General features: G+C 42.4%; 1 protein-coding gene and 1 pseudogene across 1 annotated transcript in view; both read right to left on the bottom strand.

Annotated features, from left to right (window-relative positions):
• Positions 1-24,105, bottom strand: part of LOC114896302 — a 26,863-nt pseudogene extending 2,758 nt beyond the window's left edge.
• Positions 23,892-25,411, bottom strand: part of HTR1E (5-hydroxytryptamine receptor 1E) — a 69,458-nt gene continuing 67,938 nt past the window's right edge. Inside the window, exon 2 of the mRNA XM_029224033.1 lies at positions 23,892-25,411. Coding sequence (XP_029079866.1) covers positions 24,126-25,223 — 1,098 coding nt within the window. The 5' untranslated portion in view covers positions 25,224-25,411 and the 3' untranslated portion in view covers positions 23,892-24,125.

Raw genomic sequence — 25,411 nt, 5'->3', positions numbered from 1 at the left:
AGAATACAATATTGCAGTTCTCAAGGGTTGAGAATTATTGATTCAGAGAGCTGAAAGAGGCATTTTTCCATCACTGCCTAATATTAGGGTGAGGCCAGAGTGTGACCCCTATCACTCACTTCTGGAAAGGGGCAGAAACTGCTCCTAGGTGATAGGATTCATCTAAAAAATAAAATACAATTATATTCCCCACCCCATCTATTCTAGCCCACTCTACCCAAAACTTTGCTTTAGTATTTCAGGAAGTTCAAGAGGTTTGAATTTATTTGGTTTTAAGAAAAGAAACTGATTTAGTTCTTATCATCTAAATAATTAGCACCAATGTACATAAACTAAAGTTAAACTGTTTTCCCACTTAGTATGTCAAATAAGAGCTTTCTTTTCTGCATTAAAACTTCCTTAAGTGACTCTCTTTGACTACTGCCCAGTGACTCTTTCCATCTCTTTTAAGGAATTTGTCAATTTTCAACCCTCTTTTTATGTTTCTTTCTTGCTGTCACATACCTGTTGCTCCAGAATTGGTTTGTGATGTCAAGCACGAATAGAATGCTAGATGCAGCACAGCCTCAGTAATTAGCATTACTTCGGAGGATTGATTTGAAGCAGTGAAAGGTTTGAACTCAAGCTACTCTGAAGAAAAAAAAATTTATCGAATGATGTTTCCACACTCTCTTGAGCTCTTTGGATGTTTAAAAAAACAGTGAAAGTCAGCAGTACCTGACTTGAAGGAATTGGCGCTCCATTTCAAAACCTGCTTATGAAAAATAAAAAAGAGACTAGGAAGGAAAGCTGTACTGCATAGCTAGAGTGGGTGGAATGGATCTTGAAATTCAGAGATGAGCATCTCCATAAAAATTACTAGGAAAATTAGTCTTTCTTAAAGGAAGCGGGACTTGAGTGAAACTTATAGGAAGTGGAAATTCTCAAAATGAAAGTGAGGAGTTGAGACCCTAAACCATAGCTGTTGGAGCCCTAAGGTTGGGAAGCATCTCTGTTTCCTAGATTCTGCTTTTAGAATTCATTCCAAGATCCTGAAGCACCAAGGACAGAAGGGGCAAGCCAGCCCTGCAAGCCAGGGTCAAACTAGCATGGGATGTCCAAGGGCCAGAAGAAGAGTAGCCTGACTGAAGAAGAGGTTATACTAGGGAATAATTGGAGCCAGTGCTGGGTACATAAATAGAGCTTGATTAAGGAGGGCCTTGATTATCCAAATGAGGATCTTGAGTGTGATTTGTATACATTAGAGACTCAGAAATGTTTGAAAAGAAATATATATATATATATTTAATGTTAAATATTTATTTAGTATTAAAGCACTGAACTTATAGTTATTTGACTGAAGATGGGCAAGGAGTGCCTGAAGGGGGAGCCCACAAACTGCTTTTACGACCAGATAACGGTAATTAGTAACCAGCTCATTATTTATATACCAATGGCAGCAGTTGAAATTTTTTCTCTATTGGTTCCCCAATTCTGCAATCTTGTTAACACTTGCAATTGCCTCAGTAATATTTTTTGTATATATGGTACCACTGGAAGCTTCAGATTCCCCAGTTTAAACAACGCCAACTTCAAATTAGTGGTATCTAACTCAATAAACCATTACTTATGTTGAATGGTTATCTTAGAACTCTGAAGAGCTAGACAATAGAAATTATGCATTTTGATCTCAGGCTGTCTTAACATTAATCAATGTGCTGCTATTACCAAAAAGGTAGTGTTATAGACAGAATTGTGTTTTCCTCTCCCCCAAATTCATATGTTGAAGCCCTAACCCTTAAAGTGACTGTATTTTGGAGGGCTTTTTGGGAGATAATTAAAGTTAAAAGAGGTCATAGGGGTGGGGCCATGATCCGGTAGGTTCGATGTCTTTATAAGAAGAGAAAGAGACACCTAAGAACTCTCTCTGTGTGAGCAGAGAGGAAAGCCATTGAGGACAGGGTGAGAAGGGGGCCATCTACAGGATGCGGAGCGAGATCTCACCAGAAACTGAATTTTCCAATGCCTGGTCTTGGACCTCTAGCCTCCAGAACTGTGGGAAAATAAATTTCTGTTGTTTAAGCCACCCAGTCTGTGGTTCTTTGTTATGGCACCCTGAGCAGACTAATACAGACAGTAACCCTCAAAATGAAGGACATTAGGCATGTGTGCTGGGGCTTACAGCTGCTTAATATGCCTTGTTGTCCATAACCGATTTCTAGGCATAGTAAGCATCTAGGGTTGCAGGTTTCCATTAGAATTACTTTAAAGAATGTGAGGTTCCAGATCTTGACTTTGTCATCCTCGTGTACATACAGCTCTCAAGTGTCAGGGGATCATTTCTTGACAAAACCTCAGCAAGGGCTATTGTAAATTTTGATCATGGGTGAGAAATTCATGAGAAAATTTCTCTGAGGAAGCCTGCACTTTTGTGCGGATGAGAGTAGTTATGTTTCCTAAAACAGAGTATTGATTCACGGGTTCTAATTTAAGTTGGTGAGTGACTGATCTCTTGACAATACAGGACTGACACATCTGTTTGTGTAGTGAGTAGATTGCCGTTTGGCTGATGGGCGTTATTTGATACTATGCCAACAAGCCCTTTCTCCTGAAAAGACCTGTGTTGCAATTTGCATTTTGTATAATAGTTGGTTTCTAGGGAGAATCAATATGATTTTGAAAGGTGATTCTCACCTACGTTTCCTAGCAGTCTTTCAGGTTTTCCATTCCCTTAAAAATCAATTTGTGCGATTCTAAGGTTAAAGCTTTTCTGCCAGAAACTATTTGTGCCACAGGAGGCATAATAATAATATTGCCTCCCTCCCTCCCTTTCAAAATGCTACCTGTTTTAATCTCTTGGTAATAGGAAAAAATCTATTAATTCAAGCAGAACCTATTAAGATGTCTTGTTTTCAGTTTTTTAAAAAATGTTGTTTTAGGGGCTTCCCTGGTGGCACAGTGGTTAAGAATCCGCCTGCCAATGCAGGGGACACGGGTTCGAGCCCTGGTCCAGGAAGATCCCACATGCCACGGAGCAACTAAGCCCGTGCGCCACAACTACTGAGCCTTCGTGCCACAACTACTGAAGCCCGTGTGCCTAGAGCCCGTGATCTGCAACAAGAGAAGTCACTGCAATGAGAAGCCCGCGCACCACAACGAAGAGTAGCCCCCGCTCACCGCAACTAGAGAAAGCTTGCGCGCAGCAACGAAGACCCAACGCAGCCAAAAATAAATAAATAAAAAATGTTGTTTTAGTAGGATACTTACTGTAGTTTCAAGATCAGTTCTGGTCATTTGGAACTGAAGCAATTCTGCCTCACCCGGTGTGATTGCAGCCCGGAATTGGTGTTCTCTGTCATAACCAGATTATGCCTAAATGCTGGTTCTTTATCTCATGGCGCATTTTATGGATTTTTCAGACAGCCTTCCTGCTCCCTGGCCGAGAGGCTTCAACATTTCCTGAAGTTGGCTATGTGTGCCCTGGCTGACCCCTTTCAGCCTCTTTCTGCATGGCTCACCCCATCTCTCCAGCCATCCCCTGGGACAGGGTCCCTAAGAGGTCACTCAAGCCTATCTTCTGCTGTGCCCACTCTAGCCCTTAGGAAACATGTCCCCTCCATCCACTGTGGGTGCAAGCGCAGCTTTCTTCATCCCAGCCTTCTCTTCTTGCCCTGCAGTCCAAAGGCATTCCAGCCAGCTTCTCTCTGTAAGATCTTCCAGATAAGAGCAGGCCCCAGTGTCTGCACTCTCCATCCGCAGAGGACATGGGTTAAACTCTTTCCCAGGCGCCAGGCAGACTAACACACAACTGCCTCTCAGCAAACATCCCCCTGGGGCGCCCTCCTCTGAGGTCCACCCTTCATCCTCCATTCTGTCTGAGTAGTTCTCTGGAAGCTCTGTCCTTTGGCTGAGGGTGGGAGTGGGGACTCCTCTAACAGGTTGGGGTGGGAATATAACACTGACAGTTCTGTTCAAAGACCTCACCAATAACCTCAAGTAATTTCTTAGTTTCCTTTCCAATATCCTGGCGATTGATGAGGTATAAAGGATTATAGTTTTCAGTTTTTTGGATGCTTCTTAGCCAGTCCTGAATGTGTATTTGGCACTTCTCTTTAGAATGTAGGGACATATGACACCTATTCATTTCAGCTGAGATTAGGAAAAGTCCCATTTAACATTCTATTATAAGAAGAATGATTGGGATTGAGAAGCGGAGGGAATTGACATAAGACTAATCACGATGAAATCTAAATATAAGCCATCAGCAACTTATAATCAAGGTAGAAAAGCAGGACAGAAAAATATGTTTTATAATTGTGAGCATTGCAATGCATGATACTAGGGACAGCTAAGCACAGATAATAAATACACCATATGCTACCTAGGCCCTTATTTTGAGAGCTTTTTATAGGACATGTACATGAAGTGCCAAACTATAGGGAACATATTAAAGAGTACAGCTTAGCAAAGCATTCACATCCATCAAGCAGCATTTGATTCTTAGGTTTATTGTGTCACATCTAAGATAATAAGATTGTTAATTGAGTTTACCTTTAAATATGTATGTATATAAGTGAGTGAAGGAAATGCACCAAAATTTTGTAAATAACAGTGAAAATTTGATAGAACTGTTAACAGTTATTCTTTTTATTCTCTTAAAATAAATTTTTATTTTAGAGTAGCTTTAGATTCACAAAAGAGTTGCAAAGATAATACAGTTAGTTCCCATGTATTCTGTACCAAATTTACAGGATTATAGTGAGAATTAAGCATGAGAAGTGCCTAGAACATGGCTAGAACTCAATAATTGTTTTAACTACTATTATTATAAGTGATAGTAGTAATATTCTGGCAACATGGTATAGATGAGGAGGTAGATGAACCTGTGATTTGTGTGAGACTGACACAGTAGTTTAGAGTAACTGAGATAATGGTCAACATGAACTGTGGAGATGTTCCCAAGGTTGATAAGACTCCTTGGGTAGAGTCAGACAACATTTGGAACCTTGGCCTCTGTGGGCAGATAGGAAGGGCTCAGTCTATGGGCAGAGCATCAGAGCTGGGGATCCTCAATCACACATGGGCATGAGATCTTGCTCCCTGTGGCTTATTAAGCATCCATCCGTGTTATGGGCTAAATTGTGTCCCACCTCCAAGATTCATATATATATATATATATTTTTTTGAGGTATGTGGGCCTCTCACTGTTGTGGCCTCTCCCGTCGTGGAGCACAGGCTCCGGACACGCAGGCTCAGTGGCCATGGCTCATGGGCCCAGCCGCTCCGCGGCATGTGGGATCTTCCCGGACTGGGGCACGAACCCGTGTCCCCTGCATTGGCAGGCGGGCTCTCAACCACTGCACCACAAGGGAAGCCCCAAGATTCATATTTTTTAAAAAAATTTTTATTGGAATATAGTTAATTTACAATGTTGTGTTAGTTTCAGGTGTACAGCAAGGTGAATCAGTTATACATATACATATATCCACTCTTTTTTAGACTCTTCCCATGTAGGCATTACAGAGTATTGAGTAGAGTTCTCTGTGCTATACAGTACATTCTTAATATTCATATGTTGAAGCCCTAACTCCCAGTACCCCAGAATGTGACTGTATTTGGTGATAGGGCCTTTGAAGAGAAGATTTAACTTAAAATGAGGCAATTGGGATGGGCCCTAGTTCAATTTCACTTTGTCCTAACAAGAAGAGGAAATTTGAACACACACAGGGACACCAGGGGAAAGACCATGTGAGGACACAGCAATAAGGTGTCCATCTGCAAGCCAAGGTGGGGGGCTGCAGGAGAAAGCAAGTCTGCTGACACCTTGATCTTGGACGTCCAGCCTCCAGAATTGTGAGAAGATAAATTTCTGTAGTTTAAGCCACCCAGTCTTTGGCACTTTGTTACGGCAGCCCTGGAAACAAATACCGACATTGAGCTGGGATAGGGGGACAGTAGAATAAGGTTGACAGGTAAGAACCAGAGAAGAGGCTGGGCTAGGAGTTGAGGTGCACAGGGGCAAGAAGAGCTGGGAACATAGGCAGCAAAGATGACCCAGGGAGCAACACAGCCCCGCTTAGGATATGCAACAGGACTGGGGAGGGGTCAAAAATAGTTATTTAGGAGGTAGAAGTAGAGCCCTCTATGTGGGAAATGTATAGATAGATTCACCTCTGAGGGACTGGAGAAGGAAGGCAGAGACCCCATAGATGATGAGGTGGTGAAGGTAGGAGTGGATCATCAGTGATTTAACTGCTTATGGCATAATTTGGTTTATTATTAGGGGTTGTGATTTTTCTTTGGGTCAAAGTATGATTTTATGCTGTGTGGAGCGTGCATGTTTGTGTGTAAAACTATATATTTAAGGAATATATTTTAGTTAAGTTTACTGCAGTCTTAAGACTATCTGAGTAGATAGGGCATTCACTCATGTTTTTCCGTTGCCTGCACTTCTTTTTTTTTTTTTTTTTTTTGACATCTTTATTGGAGTATAATTGCTTTACAATGGTGTGTTCGTTTCTGCTTTATAACAAAGTGAATCAGCTATACATATATCTCCATATCTCTTCTCTCTTGCGTCTCCCTCCCTCCCACCCTCCCTATCCCAACCCTCTAGGTGGTCACAAAGCACCGAGCTGATCTCCCTGTGCTATGCGGCTACTTCCCACTAGCTATCTGTTTTACACTTGGTGGTGTATATATGTCCATGCCACTCTCTCACTTTGTCCCATCTTACCCTTCCCCTCCCTGTGTCCTCAAGTCCATTCTCTAGTAGGTCTGTGTCTTTATTTCCGTCTTGCCCCTAGGTTCTTCATGAGCTTTTTTTTTTTCAGATTCCATATATATGTGTTAGCATAAGGTATTTGTTTTTCTCTTTCTGACTTACTTCACTCTGTATGACAGACTCTAGGTCCATCCACCTCACTACAAATAACTCAATTTCGTTTCTTTTTATGGCTGAGTAATGTTCCATTGTATATATGTGCCATATCTTCTTTATCTGTTCACCTGTTGATGGACACTTAGGTTGCTTCCATGTCCTGGCTATTGTAAATAGAGCTGCAATGAACATTGTGCTACATGACTCTTTTTGAATTATGGTTTTCTCAGGGTATATGCCCAGTAGTGGGATTGCTGGGTCGTATGGTAGTTCTATTTTTAGTTTTTTAAGGAACCTCCATACTGTTGTCCATAGTGGCTGTATCAATTTACATTCCCACCAACAGTGCAAGAGGGTTCCCTTTTCTCCACACTCTCTCCAGCATTTATTGTTTGTAGATTTTTTGATGATGGCCATTCTGACCGGTGTGAGATGATATCTCATTGTAGTATTGATTTGCATTTCTCTGATGATTAATGACGTTGAGCATTCTTTCATGTGTTTGTTGGCAATCTGTATATCTTCTTTGGAGAAATGTCTATTTAGGTCTACTGCCCATTTTTGGATTGGGTTGTTTGTTTTTTTGATATTGAGCTGCATGAGCTGCTTGTATGTTTTGGAGATTAATCCTTTGTCAGTTGCTTCATTTGCAAATATTTTCTCCCATTCTGAGGGCTGTCTTTTCGTCTTGTTTATGGTTTCCTTTGCTGTGCAAAAGCTTTTAAGTTTCAATAGGTCCCATTTGTTTATTTTTGTTTTTATTTCCATTTCTCTAGGAGGTGGGTCAAAAAGGATCTTGCTGTGATTTATGTCATAGAGTGTTCTGCCTATGTTTTCCTCTAAGAGTTTGATAGTGTCTGGCCTTACATTTAGGTGTTTAATCCATTTTGAGTTTATTTTTGTGTATGGTGTTAGGGAGTGTTCTAATTTCATTCTTTTACATGTAGCTGTCCAGTTTTCCCAGCACTACTTATTGAAGAGGCTGTCTTTTCTCCATTGTATATTCTTGCCTCCTTTATCAAAGATAAGGTGACCATATGTGCGTGGGTTTATCTCTGGGCTTTCTATCCTGTTCCATTGATATATATTTCTGTTTTTGTGCCAGTACGACAGTGTCTTGATTACTGTAGCTTTGTAGTATAGTCTGAAGTCTGGGAGCCTGATTGTTCCAGCTCTGTTTCTCTTTCTCAAGGTTGCTTTGGCTATTCGGGGTCTTTTGTGTTTCCATACAAATTGTGAAATTTTTTGTTCTAGTTCTGTTGAAAATGCCAGTGGTAGTTTCATAGGGATTGCATTGAATATGTAGCTTGCTTTAGGTAGTAGAGTCTTTTTCACAATGTTGATTCTTCCAATCCAAGAACATGGTATATCTCTCCATCTATTTGTATCATCTTTAATTTCTTTCATCAGTGTCTTATAATTTTCTAAATACAGGTCTTTTGTCTCCTAAACTTGATACCAGAAAACTACTAGAGCTAATCAATGAATTTGGTAAAGTAGCAGGATACAAAATTAATGCACAGAAATCTCTTGCTTTCCTATACACTAATGATGAAAAATCTGAAAGTAAAATTAAGAAAACACTCCCATTGGGCTTCCCTGGTGGTTGAGAGTCCTCCTGCCGATGCAGGGGACACGGGTTCATGCCCTGGTCCGGGAAGATCCCACATGCTGCGGAGCGGCTGGGCCCGTGAGCCATGGCTGCTGAGCCTGCGCGTCCGGAGCCTGTGCTCCGCAACGGGAGAGGCCACAATAGTGAGAGGCCCACGTACCACAAAAAAAAAAAAAAAAAAAGAAAACACTCCCATTTACCATTGCAACAAAAAGAATAAAATACCTAGGAATAAACCTACCTAAGGAGACAAAAGACCTGCCTGCACTTCTAAACATGGCATCTCTGAACAGTTAACAACTGGATTTTAACAATTCTGTTGTTCTGTGTCAAATTCAGTAATAAATCATTCAATAGAACATCCTTATAGAAAATGGCAGAATAGAAAAATTTTACACTGAGAAGAAAATTGACAGCCCAGTTATATTTTGAGGCTTAAATATTAGGTGAAACTAGTTGATGTCATAATTGTTTAACATTTCAAAAATTTACTCCAGTAATGATTTGTTTTGGGTTTATTTCATTACCATTTTTTGGATATATTCTTATAATTTGTATATTCCGTTGTTCCTTTATTTACTTGTTTATCCCCAAAGTTAACTTTTCTGATGTTCTGGCATATGATGAAGTCAATTAGTAGAGCACATGGAAATAATTCGTATTGAACATTGGATAATAACATTATGCCAGTAGAGGGCATCAAGTAATGGTCACAAGTACAGCTTTTGAAGAGAGAGAAATATTGGTGTTCTAATTGCAGGACAATTTCAGCCAAAGCATCTGTACGGAAATAATTCCATGTGTAAATGTGTTTAAAGCACCATGGTTACATTATCCAGTGATCATTTTGTGTCTTGGTCACTATAGACATGCCTTAGGTATACATTTTGAAAATAAGAGTAGCTCTTATGTTGAAATGGAAATTGTTGAATTTTGACATTCTTAGGCAAAATATAAAGGGTTAAATATTTTTAAAAATGGTATGATTTCTAACTTTCGAAATATGTATATACAGCCTCCTAGCATCTCTGTCTCCTCATCTCAAATGTGGAAGATTGAGGAAATGCTCTCCGAGGTCTTTTCTAGTTACACAGTACCATAATGTGACAGTGAGTCTCTTCATCTGGGAATACCACCGCGAAGAGAATTTAGAGGTGTCCTGTCTATCAGCCACTGGAGGGCTCCCTCGATCAAACCGGAACTTGGATTGAATGTGCCATGCAGTTTCTGGACCTTGCATGACTGATTTCTTAGCGTTATTTATCGAAATAGAACCCTTATTTGCATTGCACTGTCTTACACAGGTTTAGAGATTTTTCTAATTTCAATTCCTACCCGCTCCAATCTCTTTCTTTCTCTGGCTTTGTAGTTTACCAAGACACCTTTTTGAGTTTTATGTCATTTAAGTCTAACAACAACCTGGGGAGTAAATATATATATGTGTATATATATATATATTTTAATGGATGAAGAAACTGAGGCTCTGAGAGACTAAGCAACTTTTCCCGATGTTGTGCAATAATTTTGGAGTGGGAATTTAAATCTAGGTTGTTACTCCACATTCTCTTTTCGGTCCACCAGAGTAAGTTTTGACTCAGTTCCCGGTATGTTACTTGAGAGGAGTAATTTATTAAGCTGTAACTATTCATGGATATATTTTCAAGAATCGTAAGCCTTTAGAGGTGGGAGGAATTAGCTGTTCTAATTCCCCATTAACTAAAACACTTAGGGCTTTTTCCATCTCTCCAGCTTTTATTTCATCTCATCTCCTGTGTTGGTCTCATTGGCTCAGGCTCCTTCAAATAGCAGAGCGTATGGTCACCGGGTTCCTCTTTTTACAGTCCCCAGGGACCGTGCATGAGTCCCAGGGAAGGACTTTGGCCAGGCCTTGGTCACGTGCCTGCTTCTCTCTGGGGGTGGTATTACAGTGCTTGCTGTAGTTGAAAGCCTCCCTGGAGCCACAGGAAGTGGGTTCCAGGGGAAATTCTCCATGCTATTGAGGGAACTGTTTCCAGAAGAAAAGAGAAGGAAAATGGTTTCTGAGCACGGGCTGCTGGCCCAGGGTGGGTGCCTCAGGGAAGATCTGTGAGCAGCCCCGGAACAACAGGAGGACCTGGATGTCTGATGGTTACCAAAGGAGTGAGGAACACAGAAAACAAACTTCACTTATCTAACTCCTTTCCTGGGGCCAGCCAATGAATGTAACCAAGAGCAAGCATACGAAAGACCCAAAGAGTCTAGGAGTGTTAAGGGTAGAACTGCAGAAATATCCCATCAGATACTTTTTGGCTACCAATGTAACACAACCAAGCAAAACTAAGATTCTTGGCTTTTCTTGACAGTGTAGGGCCAGTCCTCTCAGTGAGGAGGGATGATGTGCCTCCGCATCTGGGGCTTACTCCCTGTATTGAGGCTTTTACAGGACACACAGGGCTGGGAATCACAGCTTCCTGGAGGGTACCAAGCTCACAGAACATGGTCTGGTGGTGCGCAGGGAGCCACGTGAGCCATTTCTCAGAATGATGACTTAGGCCCACATTTAAATCTCTTCTGTTAATGGTGGTGTCAGTTTTGGAACTTAAGCACATTTTCTAGATTAAAATGCAAAGTAAAAAGCATTTCCTTGGGAAATCATCTTTTCTTAATGTCTCCTTATGGCCTGCTTTATGTTTTTGTGTCCTGCTGTTGGACTCTGGGTTTGCAATGTCCAATGCAGGCAGGTGGGAGAGAAGCTGACTAAATTAACAGGAGCAACTTTCTGCCTTTTCCCATTTCCTTTCCATTTCTCTTGTCCGTTTCATTTCCTTTAAAAAGACAAAGTGCCTGGAGTTCCCCAGCCATCCAGTGGTTAACACTCTGCGCTTCCAATGCGGGGTTCAATCCCTGGTCAGAGAACTAAGATCCCACATGTTGCACGGCCAAAAACAAAACAAAAAGAACAAACAAACAAGAAAAGACAAAGGGCCCAATGGTTTACATGGTCTCAGGATCCAGGTTAGTTAAATTCTTCATGCTCAGGTACTCTCTTTAATGTTGCCTGAGGAGGATCTTTAAGATCTACAGATTTTATTAGGACAACAAAAGGATTAGTTGAAAAGTTATGAACCCATGGGGTAAAGTGCATCTGTTGATAGAACAGTTAACTCAAGCATAACTACACACAGAAAAATTATTTTGAAAATACTGTTGTAACAATTTGGGGCCATCTAATCCCTCTACACTGTGCTGTGGGCAAAAAGCAAAAACCAAACAAACAAAAAAGACAGAGAGAGCCTGAGACATGAGGAGAGCACTCTGTCCTGGCCCTTGTTCTCTAAACTTTCATGGCACTAGTTCCACATCTGCTTGAGGTCCCAAGTGTGCACACTCATCTCCACTGTCTTTCTATTCCAACTTGCTCAAGGATGAGCTCAGACTTTCTGCTTCAGTGTCATCAGAGTTCTGCAAGTATGCTTGTACTGTGCTTGTTATTTCTTTTTTATGTTATTACTTGCTGTTGCTCAAAGTATGAAATGAAGGAGATTTCATCCTCCTGCCAGTTTCTCTTCAAATGGTTTTGGTTGAGAATGTTCTGGACTGAGTTACATTATTCTGTATCATGCAGAGGGTGGTCCCTAGACCAGCGACATCTAGCAATGCACAATCTCAGGACTCACTCCAGACCTACCAAATCAGAAATATGAGAAAAACGGCCTTTTACTGCATTTTAACACACGGTATTGAAAATGCTACTTAAAGTCTCTCTCTTCCATTATACTTAAATTTCAGTTAGGGAAGGAATCTGTATTGTCTAGCTCACTGCTGAATATCTAGGACCTAGCATAATTCTTGGCAGATAGTAGGTTCTCAGTAAATGTTTGCTGAATGATAAATGAATGGATATCTGCAGAGTAATGGTTGTTTGCTTAACCTAATTGTTAAGTAACCAGTGTGTTTAGAAGGGCTCAACTGAGGAGTAATGCTAACAGTGCAGACAAATGAGGTGTGTAATTAGCACCTCTGATCCTATTGTTATTTCCCAGAATAGATTTTCTGCCCAGTTGACTGTGATTAAGCGAAGGTAGACAACCTCCAAAGTGTGAAAAGGATTGGCCCATTTGGCAAAGAAGGTGACCCTTGTCCTCTCCTACTACTGTATCCTCAAATTGTGAGATTGATGATCTGCCCCTTGGCAGTCTGAAATTTTGCTCTCTTTTGATTGAAAAAGGTCATATTCCAGTTAAATCTACTGATTTGTCTCTCTTCCAATTTTATCTCTGAAATTGAAAATCTCCCCACCCTCTCTTCCCCCTCACTTTCTTTTTTTCTTTGGTACAGACTCCCCCTTACCACTCTCTGGCTATTCCAACACCTGTCTACCTAGTCTTCATTCTTACAATCCCTTTCATTCAAAGATGCTTTGCAAACTGCAGGTCTGGTCATGTTCTCCTTTGGTTAAAATCCTCAGGCATTTTTCTGCTGCTGGCAGGATGAGATCCAGTGTGCTCAGAGAGGGATTTGAGGCCCTTCATGGACCTGGCTGCCCGGCCAGCCTCCTCTCCTGTCAATCTCCTTCCTAACCCACACTCTGGCCACCACACACCACATCTCATTCCCCAAACACCATCTGCATCTCTGCATCTCCATGCTTTTGTTCATGCTGTGTCTCTGAATAAATTGTCAGCCTAGTGAGCTCATATCATGTTCTGGTTCAAATCTGGAGGGAAGGCTCCCCTCCCCTATCTCCCACAGAACTGTTTATTTCTTTTCTCTGCTCACATACCACACTGTACATGTATCTATTATGCAACGCATCACACTCTGTTGTAATCACTTATTTGTTTACTTCACTTCCTCTTCCAATATATCATATTTTCCTTAATGGCTGGACTGTGCCTTGTTCACAACACAATGTGATGCAAAGCTTGACACAGAGATGTTAATAAAAGTTAGTTGATTGAATAAACTTAATCTTCAAATTATTATTATTATTATTTTTTTTTGCGGTACGCAGGCCTCTCACTGCTGTGGCCTCTCCCACCACGGAGCACAGGCCCTGGATGTGCAGGCTCAGCAGCCATGGCTCACGGGCCCAGCCACTCCGCGGCATGTGGGATCCTCCCGGACCGGGGCACAAACCCGCGTCCCTTGCGTTGGCAGGCGGACCCTCAACCACTGCGCCACCAGGGAAGCCCAAATTATTTTTTTTTAGTAGACTAAATCCCTACCCACCCTTGCTGGACTTTAGTCATTTCTCCTGGTTATTTTCATTAAGAAAGGGCTCATCTCACTGGAAATATGCCCATTTGCTGGAGTATATTCAGACTTTCAACATTTTTTAAGTTGAAAGAACGTGATTCTATTCCTCTAGGATGGTTGTGACTGTTAAGCCTGGCTGAGTACATAGTGGTTGTTAATATCATAACTCTGCTCCCCAAAGCCCTCAAAACACTTGCAGAAGATACAAGTGGAATCAGTGAAGCCTGGTGCACAAACCCTTTAAAGATGCCTGTTAGTACTTGTCATGGACTGAATATTGCATCTCCCCAAAATTCATATATCAAAACCCTCTCCCGCACAATGCAGTGGTATTGGGAGGTGGGGCTTTTGGGAGGTAATTTGGATTAGATGAAAATCGGAGGGTGGATGGATCACACACGAATGGGATTAGCGCCATTATGAGAGTCATGAGAGAGCTTGCTTCCTGTCTCTCTCTCTGCTCTCTGCCATATGAAGATTCAAGGAAAAATCTGCAGTCTGTAACTCAGAAGAGGGCTCTCACCAGAACTGACCATGCTGGCAGTCAGCTGATCCCAGACTTCCATCCTCCAGAACTGTAAAGTTCTGTGGTTTATAAGTCAACCATTTCTGTTGTTTCTACGGCATTTCTGTTGTAGCAGCCCCGATGAACTAAGACATTACTTTGATCACTCTGCCCACTGGCCCTCCCACCCTGCCCTTCCTTACTACTGTCCATTCCCAAAGCTAAGACTTAAGGAAATCAACATCACTTGCTCCTTGGGCAAAGAGTAGGTCACTTTATCCTAGGAACCAAAACAAAAGACAAGTAGCAACAACAATTGAAAAAAACCTATAATGGATAGAATTGAAATCCATGGAGTAAAAACTAATTTAGTTTCATGAGGGTAACTGAAGGGTATCAGGGAGTCAGGAAACAGTGTACGTTTTCACCCTAGAAAGGTCACTAGAAAGAAAAGACTTGAACCTGGTCCAACGGCACTTACTGTCCAAATGGAGCCAGCGTGGCTGTTCCAAAAGCTGCTGGCTCAGAGGCCTTGGAGCTCTGTGTGTCAGGGCTCCCGTGGTTGGAAGAGAGAACAGTGCAGGTTATGGCAGGTGGTGGTGATTGACTGTGATGGTAACTGCTGTTAAAAGAGAGACAGGAGTCTCTGGAACATTCTTACAGCTAAACCTCAAGGATCTGGAGCATAGTTTGGGGACCAGAAGGCTGTCAGGAATTGTAAGAGGCAGCTCTTGATGACAGGTGACACTGTTAGTTCCTTGGGAGCAGGAATTAACTGAGCTTCATTCTACCCCTTTGCCATGGATATGAGGTGGCTACTCTTTTTGTTTCAACTCCCCTTTGCTTATCTTTCTACTCCTGCTTCCCTTGACAGCGGAATGTCTCTTCATATATTTTTCGTTCAAATTTTTGAGAGGTAAGAATGTCGTCGTTGCAACTTATCACTTTCTGTCTGGGGGGAGCTTCTGTACCAGGCTACCCCATAGCACACAGCCAGCCTGTAGACACAGTTGTTCTTGGGGCCGGTGCCTGCTGCCCTGACCAATCAGCTGATGGATGATAGGGGAGAGGGTGTCACATGGTACCACGTGGTGGATTGTGGTTCAAGAACCGTCTAGAGATGCTTTACTCTGTTGTGCCTGTGTCTCCTAACCCATTTAGAAGGAGTTTATGGGCAAGTCAGGTGTTCTAAGGCAAGATGTCTTGGCTATAGACATATTTTGGAAACTCTGATCATGATTTCTCCTAGGTATTACCAGTGAGGGTGAGATCCCCATAGGCTCCTGTTCCAGTTTGTACTGTATCCAGAAATCATACATGAAATGACATGTGCATACATGGTACACCTGATGTTGCATTTCTAATTGGAATCATTCAATCAAGGACACTTGCCTGTATCAAACGTACCTTTGCTTTCCTTACTGTGCTTGAGGACATTGTTTTTGTTTCTACGGGTGTGTGTGTGTGTGTGTGTGTGTGTGTGTGTGTGTGTGTGTGTGTGATTAGAAAGGGAAGTCAGGCCTTAGTTCTTCATTAGTGAGAAACTGATAAAAATAAGTTGTCAGGTAAGAAGACGCATGCTGCCTCAAAAGTTTTATTGTCTATGTCAACACCATTTACTTTATGGATGTTCTTTTTTAAAATAAATTTACTTATTTTATTTTTTGGCTGCATTGGGTCTTTGTTGCTGTGTGCGGGCTTTCTCTAGGTGCGTTGAGCAGGGGTTACTCTCCGTTGCAGTGTGTGGGCTTCTCATTGCAGTGGCTTCTCTTGCTGTGGAGCACAGGCTCTAGGTGCACAGGCTTCAGTAGTTGTGGCACGCAGGCTCAGTAGTTGTGGCTTGTGGGCTCTAGAGTGCAGGCTAGTAGTTGTGGCGCATGGGCTTAGTTGCTATGTGGCATGTGGGATCTTCCCGGACCAGGGCTTGAACCCGTGTCCCCTGCATTGGCAGGTGGATTCTTAACCACTGCACCACCAGGGAAGTCCCTGGATGTTCTTCTTGTTCTCTATAAAACACCTCTTTTTCCCCCACCTGCAAAGTACAGCTAGAAAGGATGGCTGATGGTTCAGCTTGCAGCCTTAGCTTTTTTATATCACTGCTTCATGCCTCTGAATGTGTAGTTTATCAGCATCCTTTTTTTTTTTTTTTTTGCTGTACGCCGGCCTCTCACTGTTGTGGCCTCTCCCATTGTGGAGCACAGGCTCCGGACGCGCAGGGTCAGCGGCCATGGCTCACGGGCCCAGCCGCTCTGCGGCATGTGGGATCTTCCTGGACCGAGGCACGAACCCGTGTCCCCTGCATCGGCAGGCAGACTCTCAACCACTGCGCCACCAGGGAAGCCCCCAGCATCCTTTTTTTAACTGACCTGCATAGACACTTTTGTTATATTGCCCAACTTGTTCTCCTTTGTTATCCAAATTCCAACTCAGGCTTGATTGCTTAACTGAGTAATTGATTTATTCATTTGACAATTTCTTATTGAGTGCTTAACCATGAACCAGAAACACTTGGGGTCACTGGTCTGTTTATTATTAGACTGCTTACAAGTCTAAATTTTCCTCAGAGAACTGTTTCCATTGCCATTCCTTTGGATGTCTTCATAAATTGGCATTTCCTAAATCATCCCTTGACATATGACTATTTGATACCACATGAACTGGAAAAACATGTCCATATGACCTTGTTTCTTGTATCTATGTTGTTCATACATTTTCTTTGAAGAACCATTCATTCTTTTCCATTCTTCAGAGCTTCTGGTATCACCTTCACTTTCCCTAAGAATCAGATGAGCAAAATGCTCTCCTCTGCCTCATTTTTCCCTCATCCTCTTAGCAAAGGCAATGTTTATAAATCCCTCTAAAATTATATTTTATCCAAATAGAAAATAAATATAATCAGCTTTCTACAAATCTGCCTTGAAGACCAGGGTCTCATAGTCTTACACCTAGATTTTCTGTCCTCTTTTCCCTTTTATTTTCCCCTTACAGAGATCCCAGTGCTTAAGTAGATGCCAAACTCATGCCAGATTCTCACTTGGTGTTTGTGGACCCAAAACCATCACCAATATTATCTTCTGACCTCTACTCTTTCCACTGCTGTATTCTTGCTTTCTTCATATCATTGCTGTTATACCTTTTTCTTTTTCAATGAAAAGTTTCCATAATCTACCCACACTCATGGCAGATGGTCAGTCAGTATTCTTTGAGTACCTAAGACTTTGCTGATATTATTTTCCAGCTCCTCTTGTTGCTGTTTCTTATGTATCATCACTGTCCTGATGCCTTCTTTTCTTTATAAATATTTGACAATTCCGCTTCTGCATAGAGAAGGGACCCTCCTCACCCAGGACATACTTCTGCTTCTGAATTTCTTAAAGTCTGTAAACAATGTGTAAACAATGTGTAAACAATGTGTTCATTTCAATTAAATTCAGCAGACATATAAATTATATAAATTGAATGCTACTATGTACCAGCCTCTGTGCTGGGTGCTGGGAGCTTCCAGGGAGCCAACAGATTACTTTCCTGAAGCAATTCTCCCCTCAGAGTGATTCCCTTCTGTTATGAAGGGAATAATTTCAACCCTTTTTTATGGCAAGGCTGAAGCCTGCTGTGAATTCCCCAGGGTTTATGGGGCGAAAGGAGGATAATTTAAGGATCCTGGATGATTTAAGGGTCCCAGGAACATCCAGTATCTTCCTTTCTACCATTTGAAATAGCTCTTCTTCCTACTGACAGGTATCTAAGATTGTCTTTTAATTCTAAGCCTGAGGTGACTTAGGTGAGACTTCAGTTTTCAAAAACATTTCCAGCAGGTAAGGATATGAGTTAGTCCTTTGAAGCATCAATATCTCCTCTTTGATGATAGACATTTTATTGGGTCCCTTTTCTTAATGACCTCTGCCAGTGTCACAGGAAACTCTCTAACCAATGTGGTGTCTGTATGTGTTGGCCTGACCCTCATTTTGATATTGGCAGATTCAAATTAGTCTCGAGCCTTTGAAACCCTCCATGGTTTACAATAAAAGTTCATAGGCAGCACTTTCACCATGCATAGTCTTTAAGTTCTCAAATATCCCCAAGCCAACACCGGAATTAACATTAGACCCCTGAGTATCCCCAAGCTGATGCTGATACACCTGGGGTTTTCAGCAGGTGGTGATAATGGTGGTAATGGTATTCTGGGTGGGGCAATTCTTTATTGAGTGGGACTGGCTTTTATTTTTAAAAAATATTTATTTATTTATTTGGCTGCACTGGGTCTTAGTTGCAGCACACAGGATCTTTAGTTGCAGCATGTGGGATCTAGTTCCCTGACCAGGGATCGGACCGAGGCCCCCTGCACTGAGGGCGTGGAGGCTTAACTGCTGGACCACCAGGGAAGTCCTGGCTTTTTTTTAACTGCAGGATTTAGCCTCCTTGTCTCCTACTACAAAATGCCACTGGTGTTCTCTACTGAAATAACTAAATGTGCTCACAGACATTCCCAAATACCTGTTAGAACCACTGTGTGATGCTCAGACATGTTCCCATCTCATTAATCACTTTTCCTTATTTCCTGCTGATTATAGTTGATAATTTTAGGCACAGTGCCTTTTCACATGTTGCTCTTGGTGGCCCTTGTAAACTGAAAAAGATTTCATCCCATTCTCATATACAATGGTTGTCACTGTCTCATCACTTTTAATTTAAAAATTACCTTTACTTGTATTTCTGTTGTAGTCATATACTCCTTTTTGCTGTTTTTTTTCTAATGTTCTCACTGTTTTTGTAAATACTGTACATAATGAAGTTATGTGTAGAAGGCCTTAAAAATTAAGCAAACACAGCAAATAAGCAAACACACATGAGTAGACTAAGACCAACGTGATGGTCGAAACTAAAATGACTTGTACAGGAAACCAGCAGAGTTAGTTGCCGGATGTTGCTCTGCAGCTGACCTTGTACACAATTATCAGAGTTTGCAAACTGAAGTTCATAAGTGTGGAAGGCCTATACAGTTATTCAAAGCAGATAGTAGTAGCAATGCTACTAGGGGTACTTACTGACACCAGTTACAACCAAAGCTTCTACCAGGTCTCCAAGGGAGCGACATGTCCAAGAACTCTTTTACCAAGTACACAAACCAGGAAGTCCTAATTTATTAGTTAATGGAGGTGATTGAAATGTCACCCCTGGGTTTTACTTTTAATCTGCTAATGTTTACCCTAGAAACACTGACCATATCAGAAAGTACTGTTACTTCACTCAAGCTTTAATTTAAAGGGGCAATAGTGGTCAATAGCAGCTAGCCCTATCAGTTAAATGAGTAAACCAAACAACAGAATTTTTTTCAACAGGTTTGATTTATACTAGGAAACATATGCAGACTCTTTGCTAAGGGCAGCGGTGGGTAGGTATGAGAAAATATATTTAATTAGGATTTATCTAGTAAATTAGAAATGAGATTTATCTAGTAAATTAGGAATGAAATTTATCTAGTTAGTGAAAGTGAGTAAGTGAAAATTAGTTATGCTTCTGCTTCTTTGTTTTTTATTTCTTTAGACTCTTAAAAATTTTTAACTCTTGGGCTTCCCTGGTGGTGCAGTGGTTGAGAGTCCGCCTGCCGATGCAGGGGACACAGGTTCATGCCCCAGTCCGGGAAGAGCCCACATGCCGCGGAGTGGCTGGGCCCGTGAGCCATGGCCGCTGAGCCTGCGCGTCCGGAGCCTGTGCTTCGCAACAGGAGAGGCCACAACAGTGAGAGGCCCGCGTACCGCAAAAAAAAATAAAAAAAATAAAATAAAAATTTTAAACTCTTATAATTGCCAAGAATTTTCAATGATGACATATGGGGGGGTGATAAGAAAGCAAGCGAGTTGTCCATATAGTTTTTAGATATTATAGATATTACAGTCATGATAAATACTAGATTTTCAGCATAGGCACGATCTCAGTTAAATCACCTGTAATTTAAATCTCAACATCCTGGTACATAGATCACCATTAGCTGGACAGCTGTCTGACTTGCCTTGTAATATTTGAGCTGCACATACAGAAACCAATATCCCCTTGTGGAAAAGACTGCTCATTAGCCCCTTGTATCCATCCTCTCCTGCTTCCTTTTGTTATAAAGTTCTCACTTTAAGCAAGGCACATGGTTGCCCAACTAGAGATTCACCCCCTTATTCTCTTTTACAGCTTGGTGTGGCCATGTGACCAAGTTATTGTCAATGGGCTATAAGGAGAGGTAAATGTGTACAATTTCCACATGACTTCCTTAAAAGGAAGTTGTTTGCTCTCCATTTCTTTCTCCTCCGTTCTATGGACTGGAATGTGGATGTGATTGTGAGTCAGCTTTGGCCATGCAGACGAGGACAAGCCTTGAGGGGACGGCAGAGCCACAAAATGGAAGGACCTGAGTCCCTGGAGGACATCGTGGAGCAGAGTCTTCTGCTCACTCTGGGCTGCCCTCCTACCTCTTGACTGTCATGTGAGAGAGAAAGAAACTATCTTGTTTGAACTACTATACTCGGGGGTCTCTCCTTTGAGAGCAGCTTAGCTTGAATCCTAACCAGTAAAGGACACTCATGTATTCAGTGGAGAGAGAAATCCATTTTCTTTCCATGTGGAAGCATTCTTAGCAGTTTTTGAACAAAGATGGGAATGATAGGGTAAGTTTTAAAGAAAAAGGAAGTGTGTTATTACATCATAGGATTTTAAAAGTTTGCTTTTCTCACTGAGAGAACATTGCACATTTACATTTCTTTTCTGGGAACATTTATTGAGTGCCTACTGTGTGTAAAACACTGTAGGAGGCCCTGGGGATACAGAGATGAAACAGACACAGTTCCTGCCCTCAAGGAGCTCACAATCTACTATAGCAGACAGAAGAAATATACAAACAAATGCACTACAAGATAGGATGCATATAACAATAGAGATCCCAGTGAGCTTCTTCGGGAGCATAGAGCTGGGAGAGGACTTTCACATGACAGAGAAGGAAGGAGGACCTCAGGAAGGCCTCGCAGAAGAGACTGCATTTGCACTCCATGGTGAAGGACTGGGAGAAGAAAAATGGGAAGCCAGGGGGTCAGGTTTCTGGAGCAGTGGGGACAAATGTTAGGGGAGCTTAGAAAACACAGGAAATCTCCAGACTTTTCTGGAATATGAGGTGGGTGAGAAGAAGTGCTGAGACTTAATTCTGGAAATGTGGTTTGAGGCCACATAGTGAAGAAGCCTTGAATGTTATATTTAGGAATTTTAATTTATTTTGTACTGGTGGGAAAATACTAAGGGATTTTGAGCACTGAAGTTAGAAATCGACAGGACATTCTAGGAGACTGAATCTCAGGCTTTAGCATGCACCAGAATCTCCTAGAGTGCTTGTTAAGATAGAGATGGATGCCCCCCCACTTAGAATTTCTGACGTTGTGGGTCTTCAGTGGGGCCCTAGACTTTGCATTTCTAACAAGTTCCCAGGTGATACTGACGCTGCTGGTCTGGAGATGTTGCTTTGAGAACCACTGTTCTAGGAAAATGTATCTGGCAGGTGTGCAGGGGCAGAGTGGCAGGTGTGCAGGGGCACAGTTGCAGGTGAGGGGTCCAGAGGTAGGTGGATCAGATAAGAGGATTGGTCCAGGGGAGAGGACCAAGTTATTGGAGAAGAGGGGTGAATATACAAACATTGCTACAGAGGTAAATGGATAAGACTTTTATACTATCTGGATGTGAGAGACAAGCTACAAAGAGAGAGAATCTCATTGACCTAATGTGAATGATAAAAAGTAATCCTGTTATCTGATATTGAGAAGGTGGAAAAGGAGAAGGTATGAGTGTGGGAAATTATCATGAGTTCAGTTTAGAAAGGCTGTGTTTGAGGCACCAATAGAGTGTTAGTAGGGAGATGTTCACCAGACATAATTCATGGGTCTAAGGTTTGAGAAAGAGAGAGATCAGAATTAAAGACACACATTTTAGAGCCTCAGGCATGGAACTATTTGTGGAAATAATGGAGGTTGGGGTGGAGTATGAATATATGGGAGGTGAGAGCTGAGGATAAACCCCTAGGATGAAGAAAAGGAGGCAAAGAGTGAGAAGGTAGCTGGAGAACCAGGTTAGTAAAGGGATCCTGGAAGGCATGGGCTTAAACAAGAAAGGGATGGTTAGCTGTTTTAACTGATGAGAGTGGGAAGTAGATAAGGACAGAGGAAAGGACACTGGATTTGCCCATTGGCAAGTCGCCGATACCCTTTGGGAGATCAGTTTTGGGGGAACTGGCGGGGGGGCATACCCAGATGGCAAAGGAGAGAAAAGTTAGTGGAAGGGGAGAAGTGGAGGTAGAACGAGGAGGTTAATGACTGGGGAGACTCAGATGGGAGAGTGTGCAGAGAGATGGAGCAGGGGCCGGAAGGGGAAGTAGGGCTGGAGGACATTGGTTCTAATGTCTAAGAGACTTGAGCAAACTGATGGGTGAGATTAAAGAAAAGTGGGGAGAGGAAGGGATGGTGGGAGGGAGGGAGAGAGAGAGAGAGAGAGGAAAGTAGCAAGATTACAGAAAAATTGAGAGGGGATAGAACTAAGGGGTAAAACATGGAGGTGGAAGTGCGCAGGGGGCAAAGCAATGTCTTCTCGACAAACAAACAAGAGACGTGATCTGGGGGGAGTGAAGAGGTGGGAGAGGCTGTGGATGGGAGGTGAGGAGCAGAGGTCTAGAACAGTCACTTACTGAGGAGTGTCCAAGAACTTCCACCCTTTCAGTCCCTTCTGTCATCACTCTTGACTTAGTGACGAGCTCCACCATATGACTAGAGCCATCAGTCCAAGCTGGCCACGCACTGTGTGGCCTTGGGTCCCGCCTGCAGCCTCCTGGATTCCAGGAGACACAATTTCATACTCATTTGCTAGTGGGTGGCCTTTGCTGTAAACACAGATTTTCAATTTTTAATTTTTTTTCCAAGTGCACAGCTGGTAACTTAATGAGCAACAGTCTCCAACAAAGTTCTTCAGGTAATGGATTCTCTCATTTGATCCCTGCACCCCTTAATGGGTTCAGCAGCTTAATACTGCTTTAAAAGTTCTCCACATTTGACTTGTACTCACACCTTAATCCTGCTAGAGTGGGAGAGTGTACTCGAGGCTCAGCTGGGACACTTCTTAGAACTGGAGGAGGCCCAATATGTCTGTCAGGTTAAATAGCAACAAAATGACCAGTTTCCATGATTGTTTTATAATACTATTTGCTTATGTTTCACATTCATAGTCAAAGACCTAGGAAAGTGCCAGTACATTCATTCCAAGTTCTGTTTAGAGAATGAGGATGTGTATTTAATCATGAACTAAGAAGACATGCCAGCTGTACTATCTGTGTTGGAAAGGAGTGGGCCACGTAATCATAATAAGTGGCTTTAGATCAGGTCTGCAAGCAGTAGATGACAGCACACCACTTTTTTTTCTTTTAATGCTTTATGTGGTCATGCAGTTTCCACTGGAATTGGTAAGCATTTGGATCCATATGCTCAGAACTAATGCCACACACCAGGGCAAGTTATCAGATATTTGATTTATAAGTAATAAGAAATTCTCCAAATGAAGATTTATTTTGGTATTCTTTAATTGCAGGGTTAACTGAAATGTCTAAAAAAGTGAAAAGTATTTACTATTTTACCTTATTATTACTGCTGTGAAATTTCTGTTTTTGTATGATAGTGTTTATTTGCAATTAGGTACCACAAATAAGACCAGAGGTAGAAAACAGCACACCCAATAACAAGCCTCAAACAAAACAGAAAACAAACAAACAAACAAAAACCAAGACCACACATACTTACAAACCTCCTGAACCAACTATGTTCAAGAATTAATAAGTTGCACCCCTTACCCCTGTGCACTCATGAGGCTGGTAAAAGTCATGCCTTCCAGCTTTTTACAATCTAACTATGTTCTTGGCACCGAATAAGCTTTTTAAAAGCCAGCTTGAAGTCTTCATTAAAACTTGTGTAGAGCAGAGGGTTGATCAGAGAATTAACATAACCAAGCCATGTCAAAAAATCGGCCACTTCAGAGGACACGGTGTAGATGCTCAGACCTACAATCAGCTCTTTGATGAAGAATGGCAGCCAGGACAAGATGAATGCACCCAAAATCAGTCCGAGGATGCGTGCTGCCTTGCGCTCCCTGGTACTGGAGATTTGCTGGCGTTCTCCCGGGGTATCTAGGTCATGGGCAAAGGGAGGGATCCTGATGGAGGTGTGGATCTTTTCAAACTCTGTGGGAGGGTCTGAGGTGGAGAAGTCAGACACACAGAAAGTCTGTGTCAGTTTACAACTGGCGAACGAATTTTGGCTATCCGTGCTTCTGTTGCTTAAGTGCCGGCTCGATCCTCTTTTCTGGTAAAGGCTCTTGGCTGCATGGTAAATCCGGTAATAGAGAATCAGTATCAAAGTCAAGGGGATGTAAAATGCCCCAAGTGTGGAGTAAATGGTGTAGATGATGTGGTCGTGCTGGATGGTGCACTGACTAGGGGGCAGGCTGAGTTGGCGGTGGCTCCTCCAGAACAGAGGGGGCATGGAGATGAAGACGGAGATGGTCCAGACCGTGAGGATCATCAGCCCGGCCCTCTTGGCGGTCCTCTTCCTGGCATACTCAATAGCGTTGGTGATGGCCCAGTACCTGTCCAGGGCAATCACACAGAGATGAAGGATGGAGCAGGTGCAGCAGGTCATGTCCACACTCAGCCACACCTCACAGATGAAGTACCCCAGCTTCCAGCTGTCCGTAACGATGTACGTGATGCTCAAGGGCATGACGAGCACGGCCACCAGGAGGTCCGTCACAGCCAGAGAACAGATCAGGTAGTTGGCAGGCTGGTGGAGCTTCTTGGTGGTGCAGATGGCCATGATCACGGCTGAGTTTAGCAGCATGGTCAGGGCGGTGATGATCACCAGAGTCATGGAAATGAGCATCTTCTCAGTGATGGTCTTGGGTCTCACAGCCACACTGGCTTCTGGGGTACAGTTAGTGATGTTCATTTTCCCCTGTTCTAATCTACACTGTGGAGAAGCTGATGGTTATTTTCCTGCAGTTGGAAACTATGTAGACTTGAAAATCTCTCATTTGTAAGGAGGCGGTAATTTTTTCTTCAGCTGCATAGTCTCTTGGGTTCCATTTCGTGTGGGTAAAGGGAAGCACCACAGCATTTCTTCTGAATGGAGGGTTC

Source organism: Monodon monoceros, unplaced genomic scaffold, assembly GCF_005190385.1.
Source record: "Monodon monoceros isolate NGI ecotype Baffin Bay Population unplaced genomic scaffold, NGI_Narwhal_1 Super_Scaffold_15, whole genome shotgun sequence".
NCBI classification, from domain to species: Eukaryota; Metazoa; Chordata; class Mammalia; order Artiodactyla; family Monodontidae; genus Monodon; species Monodon monoceros.
This window is presented reverse-complemented; position numbering and strand designations above follow the sequence as displayed.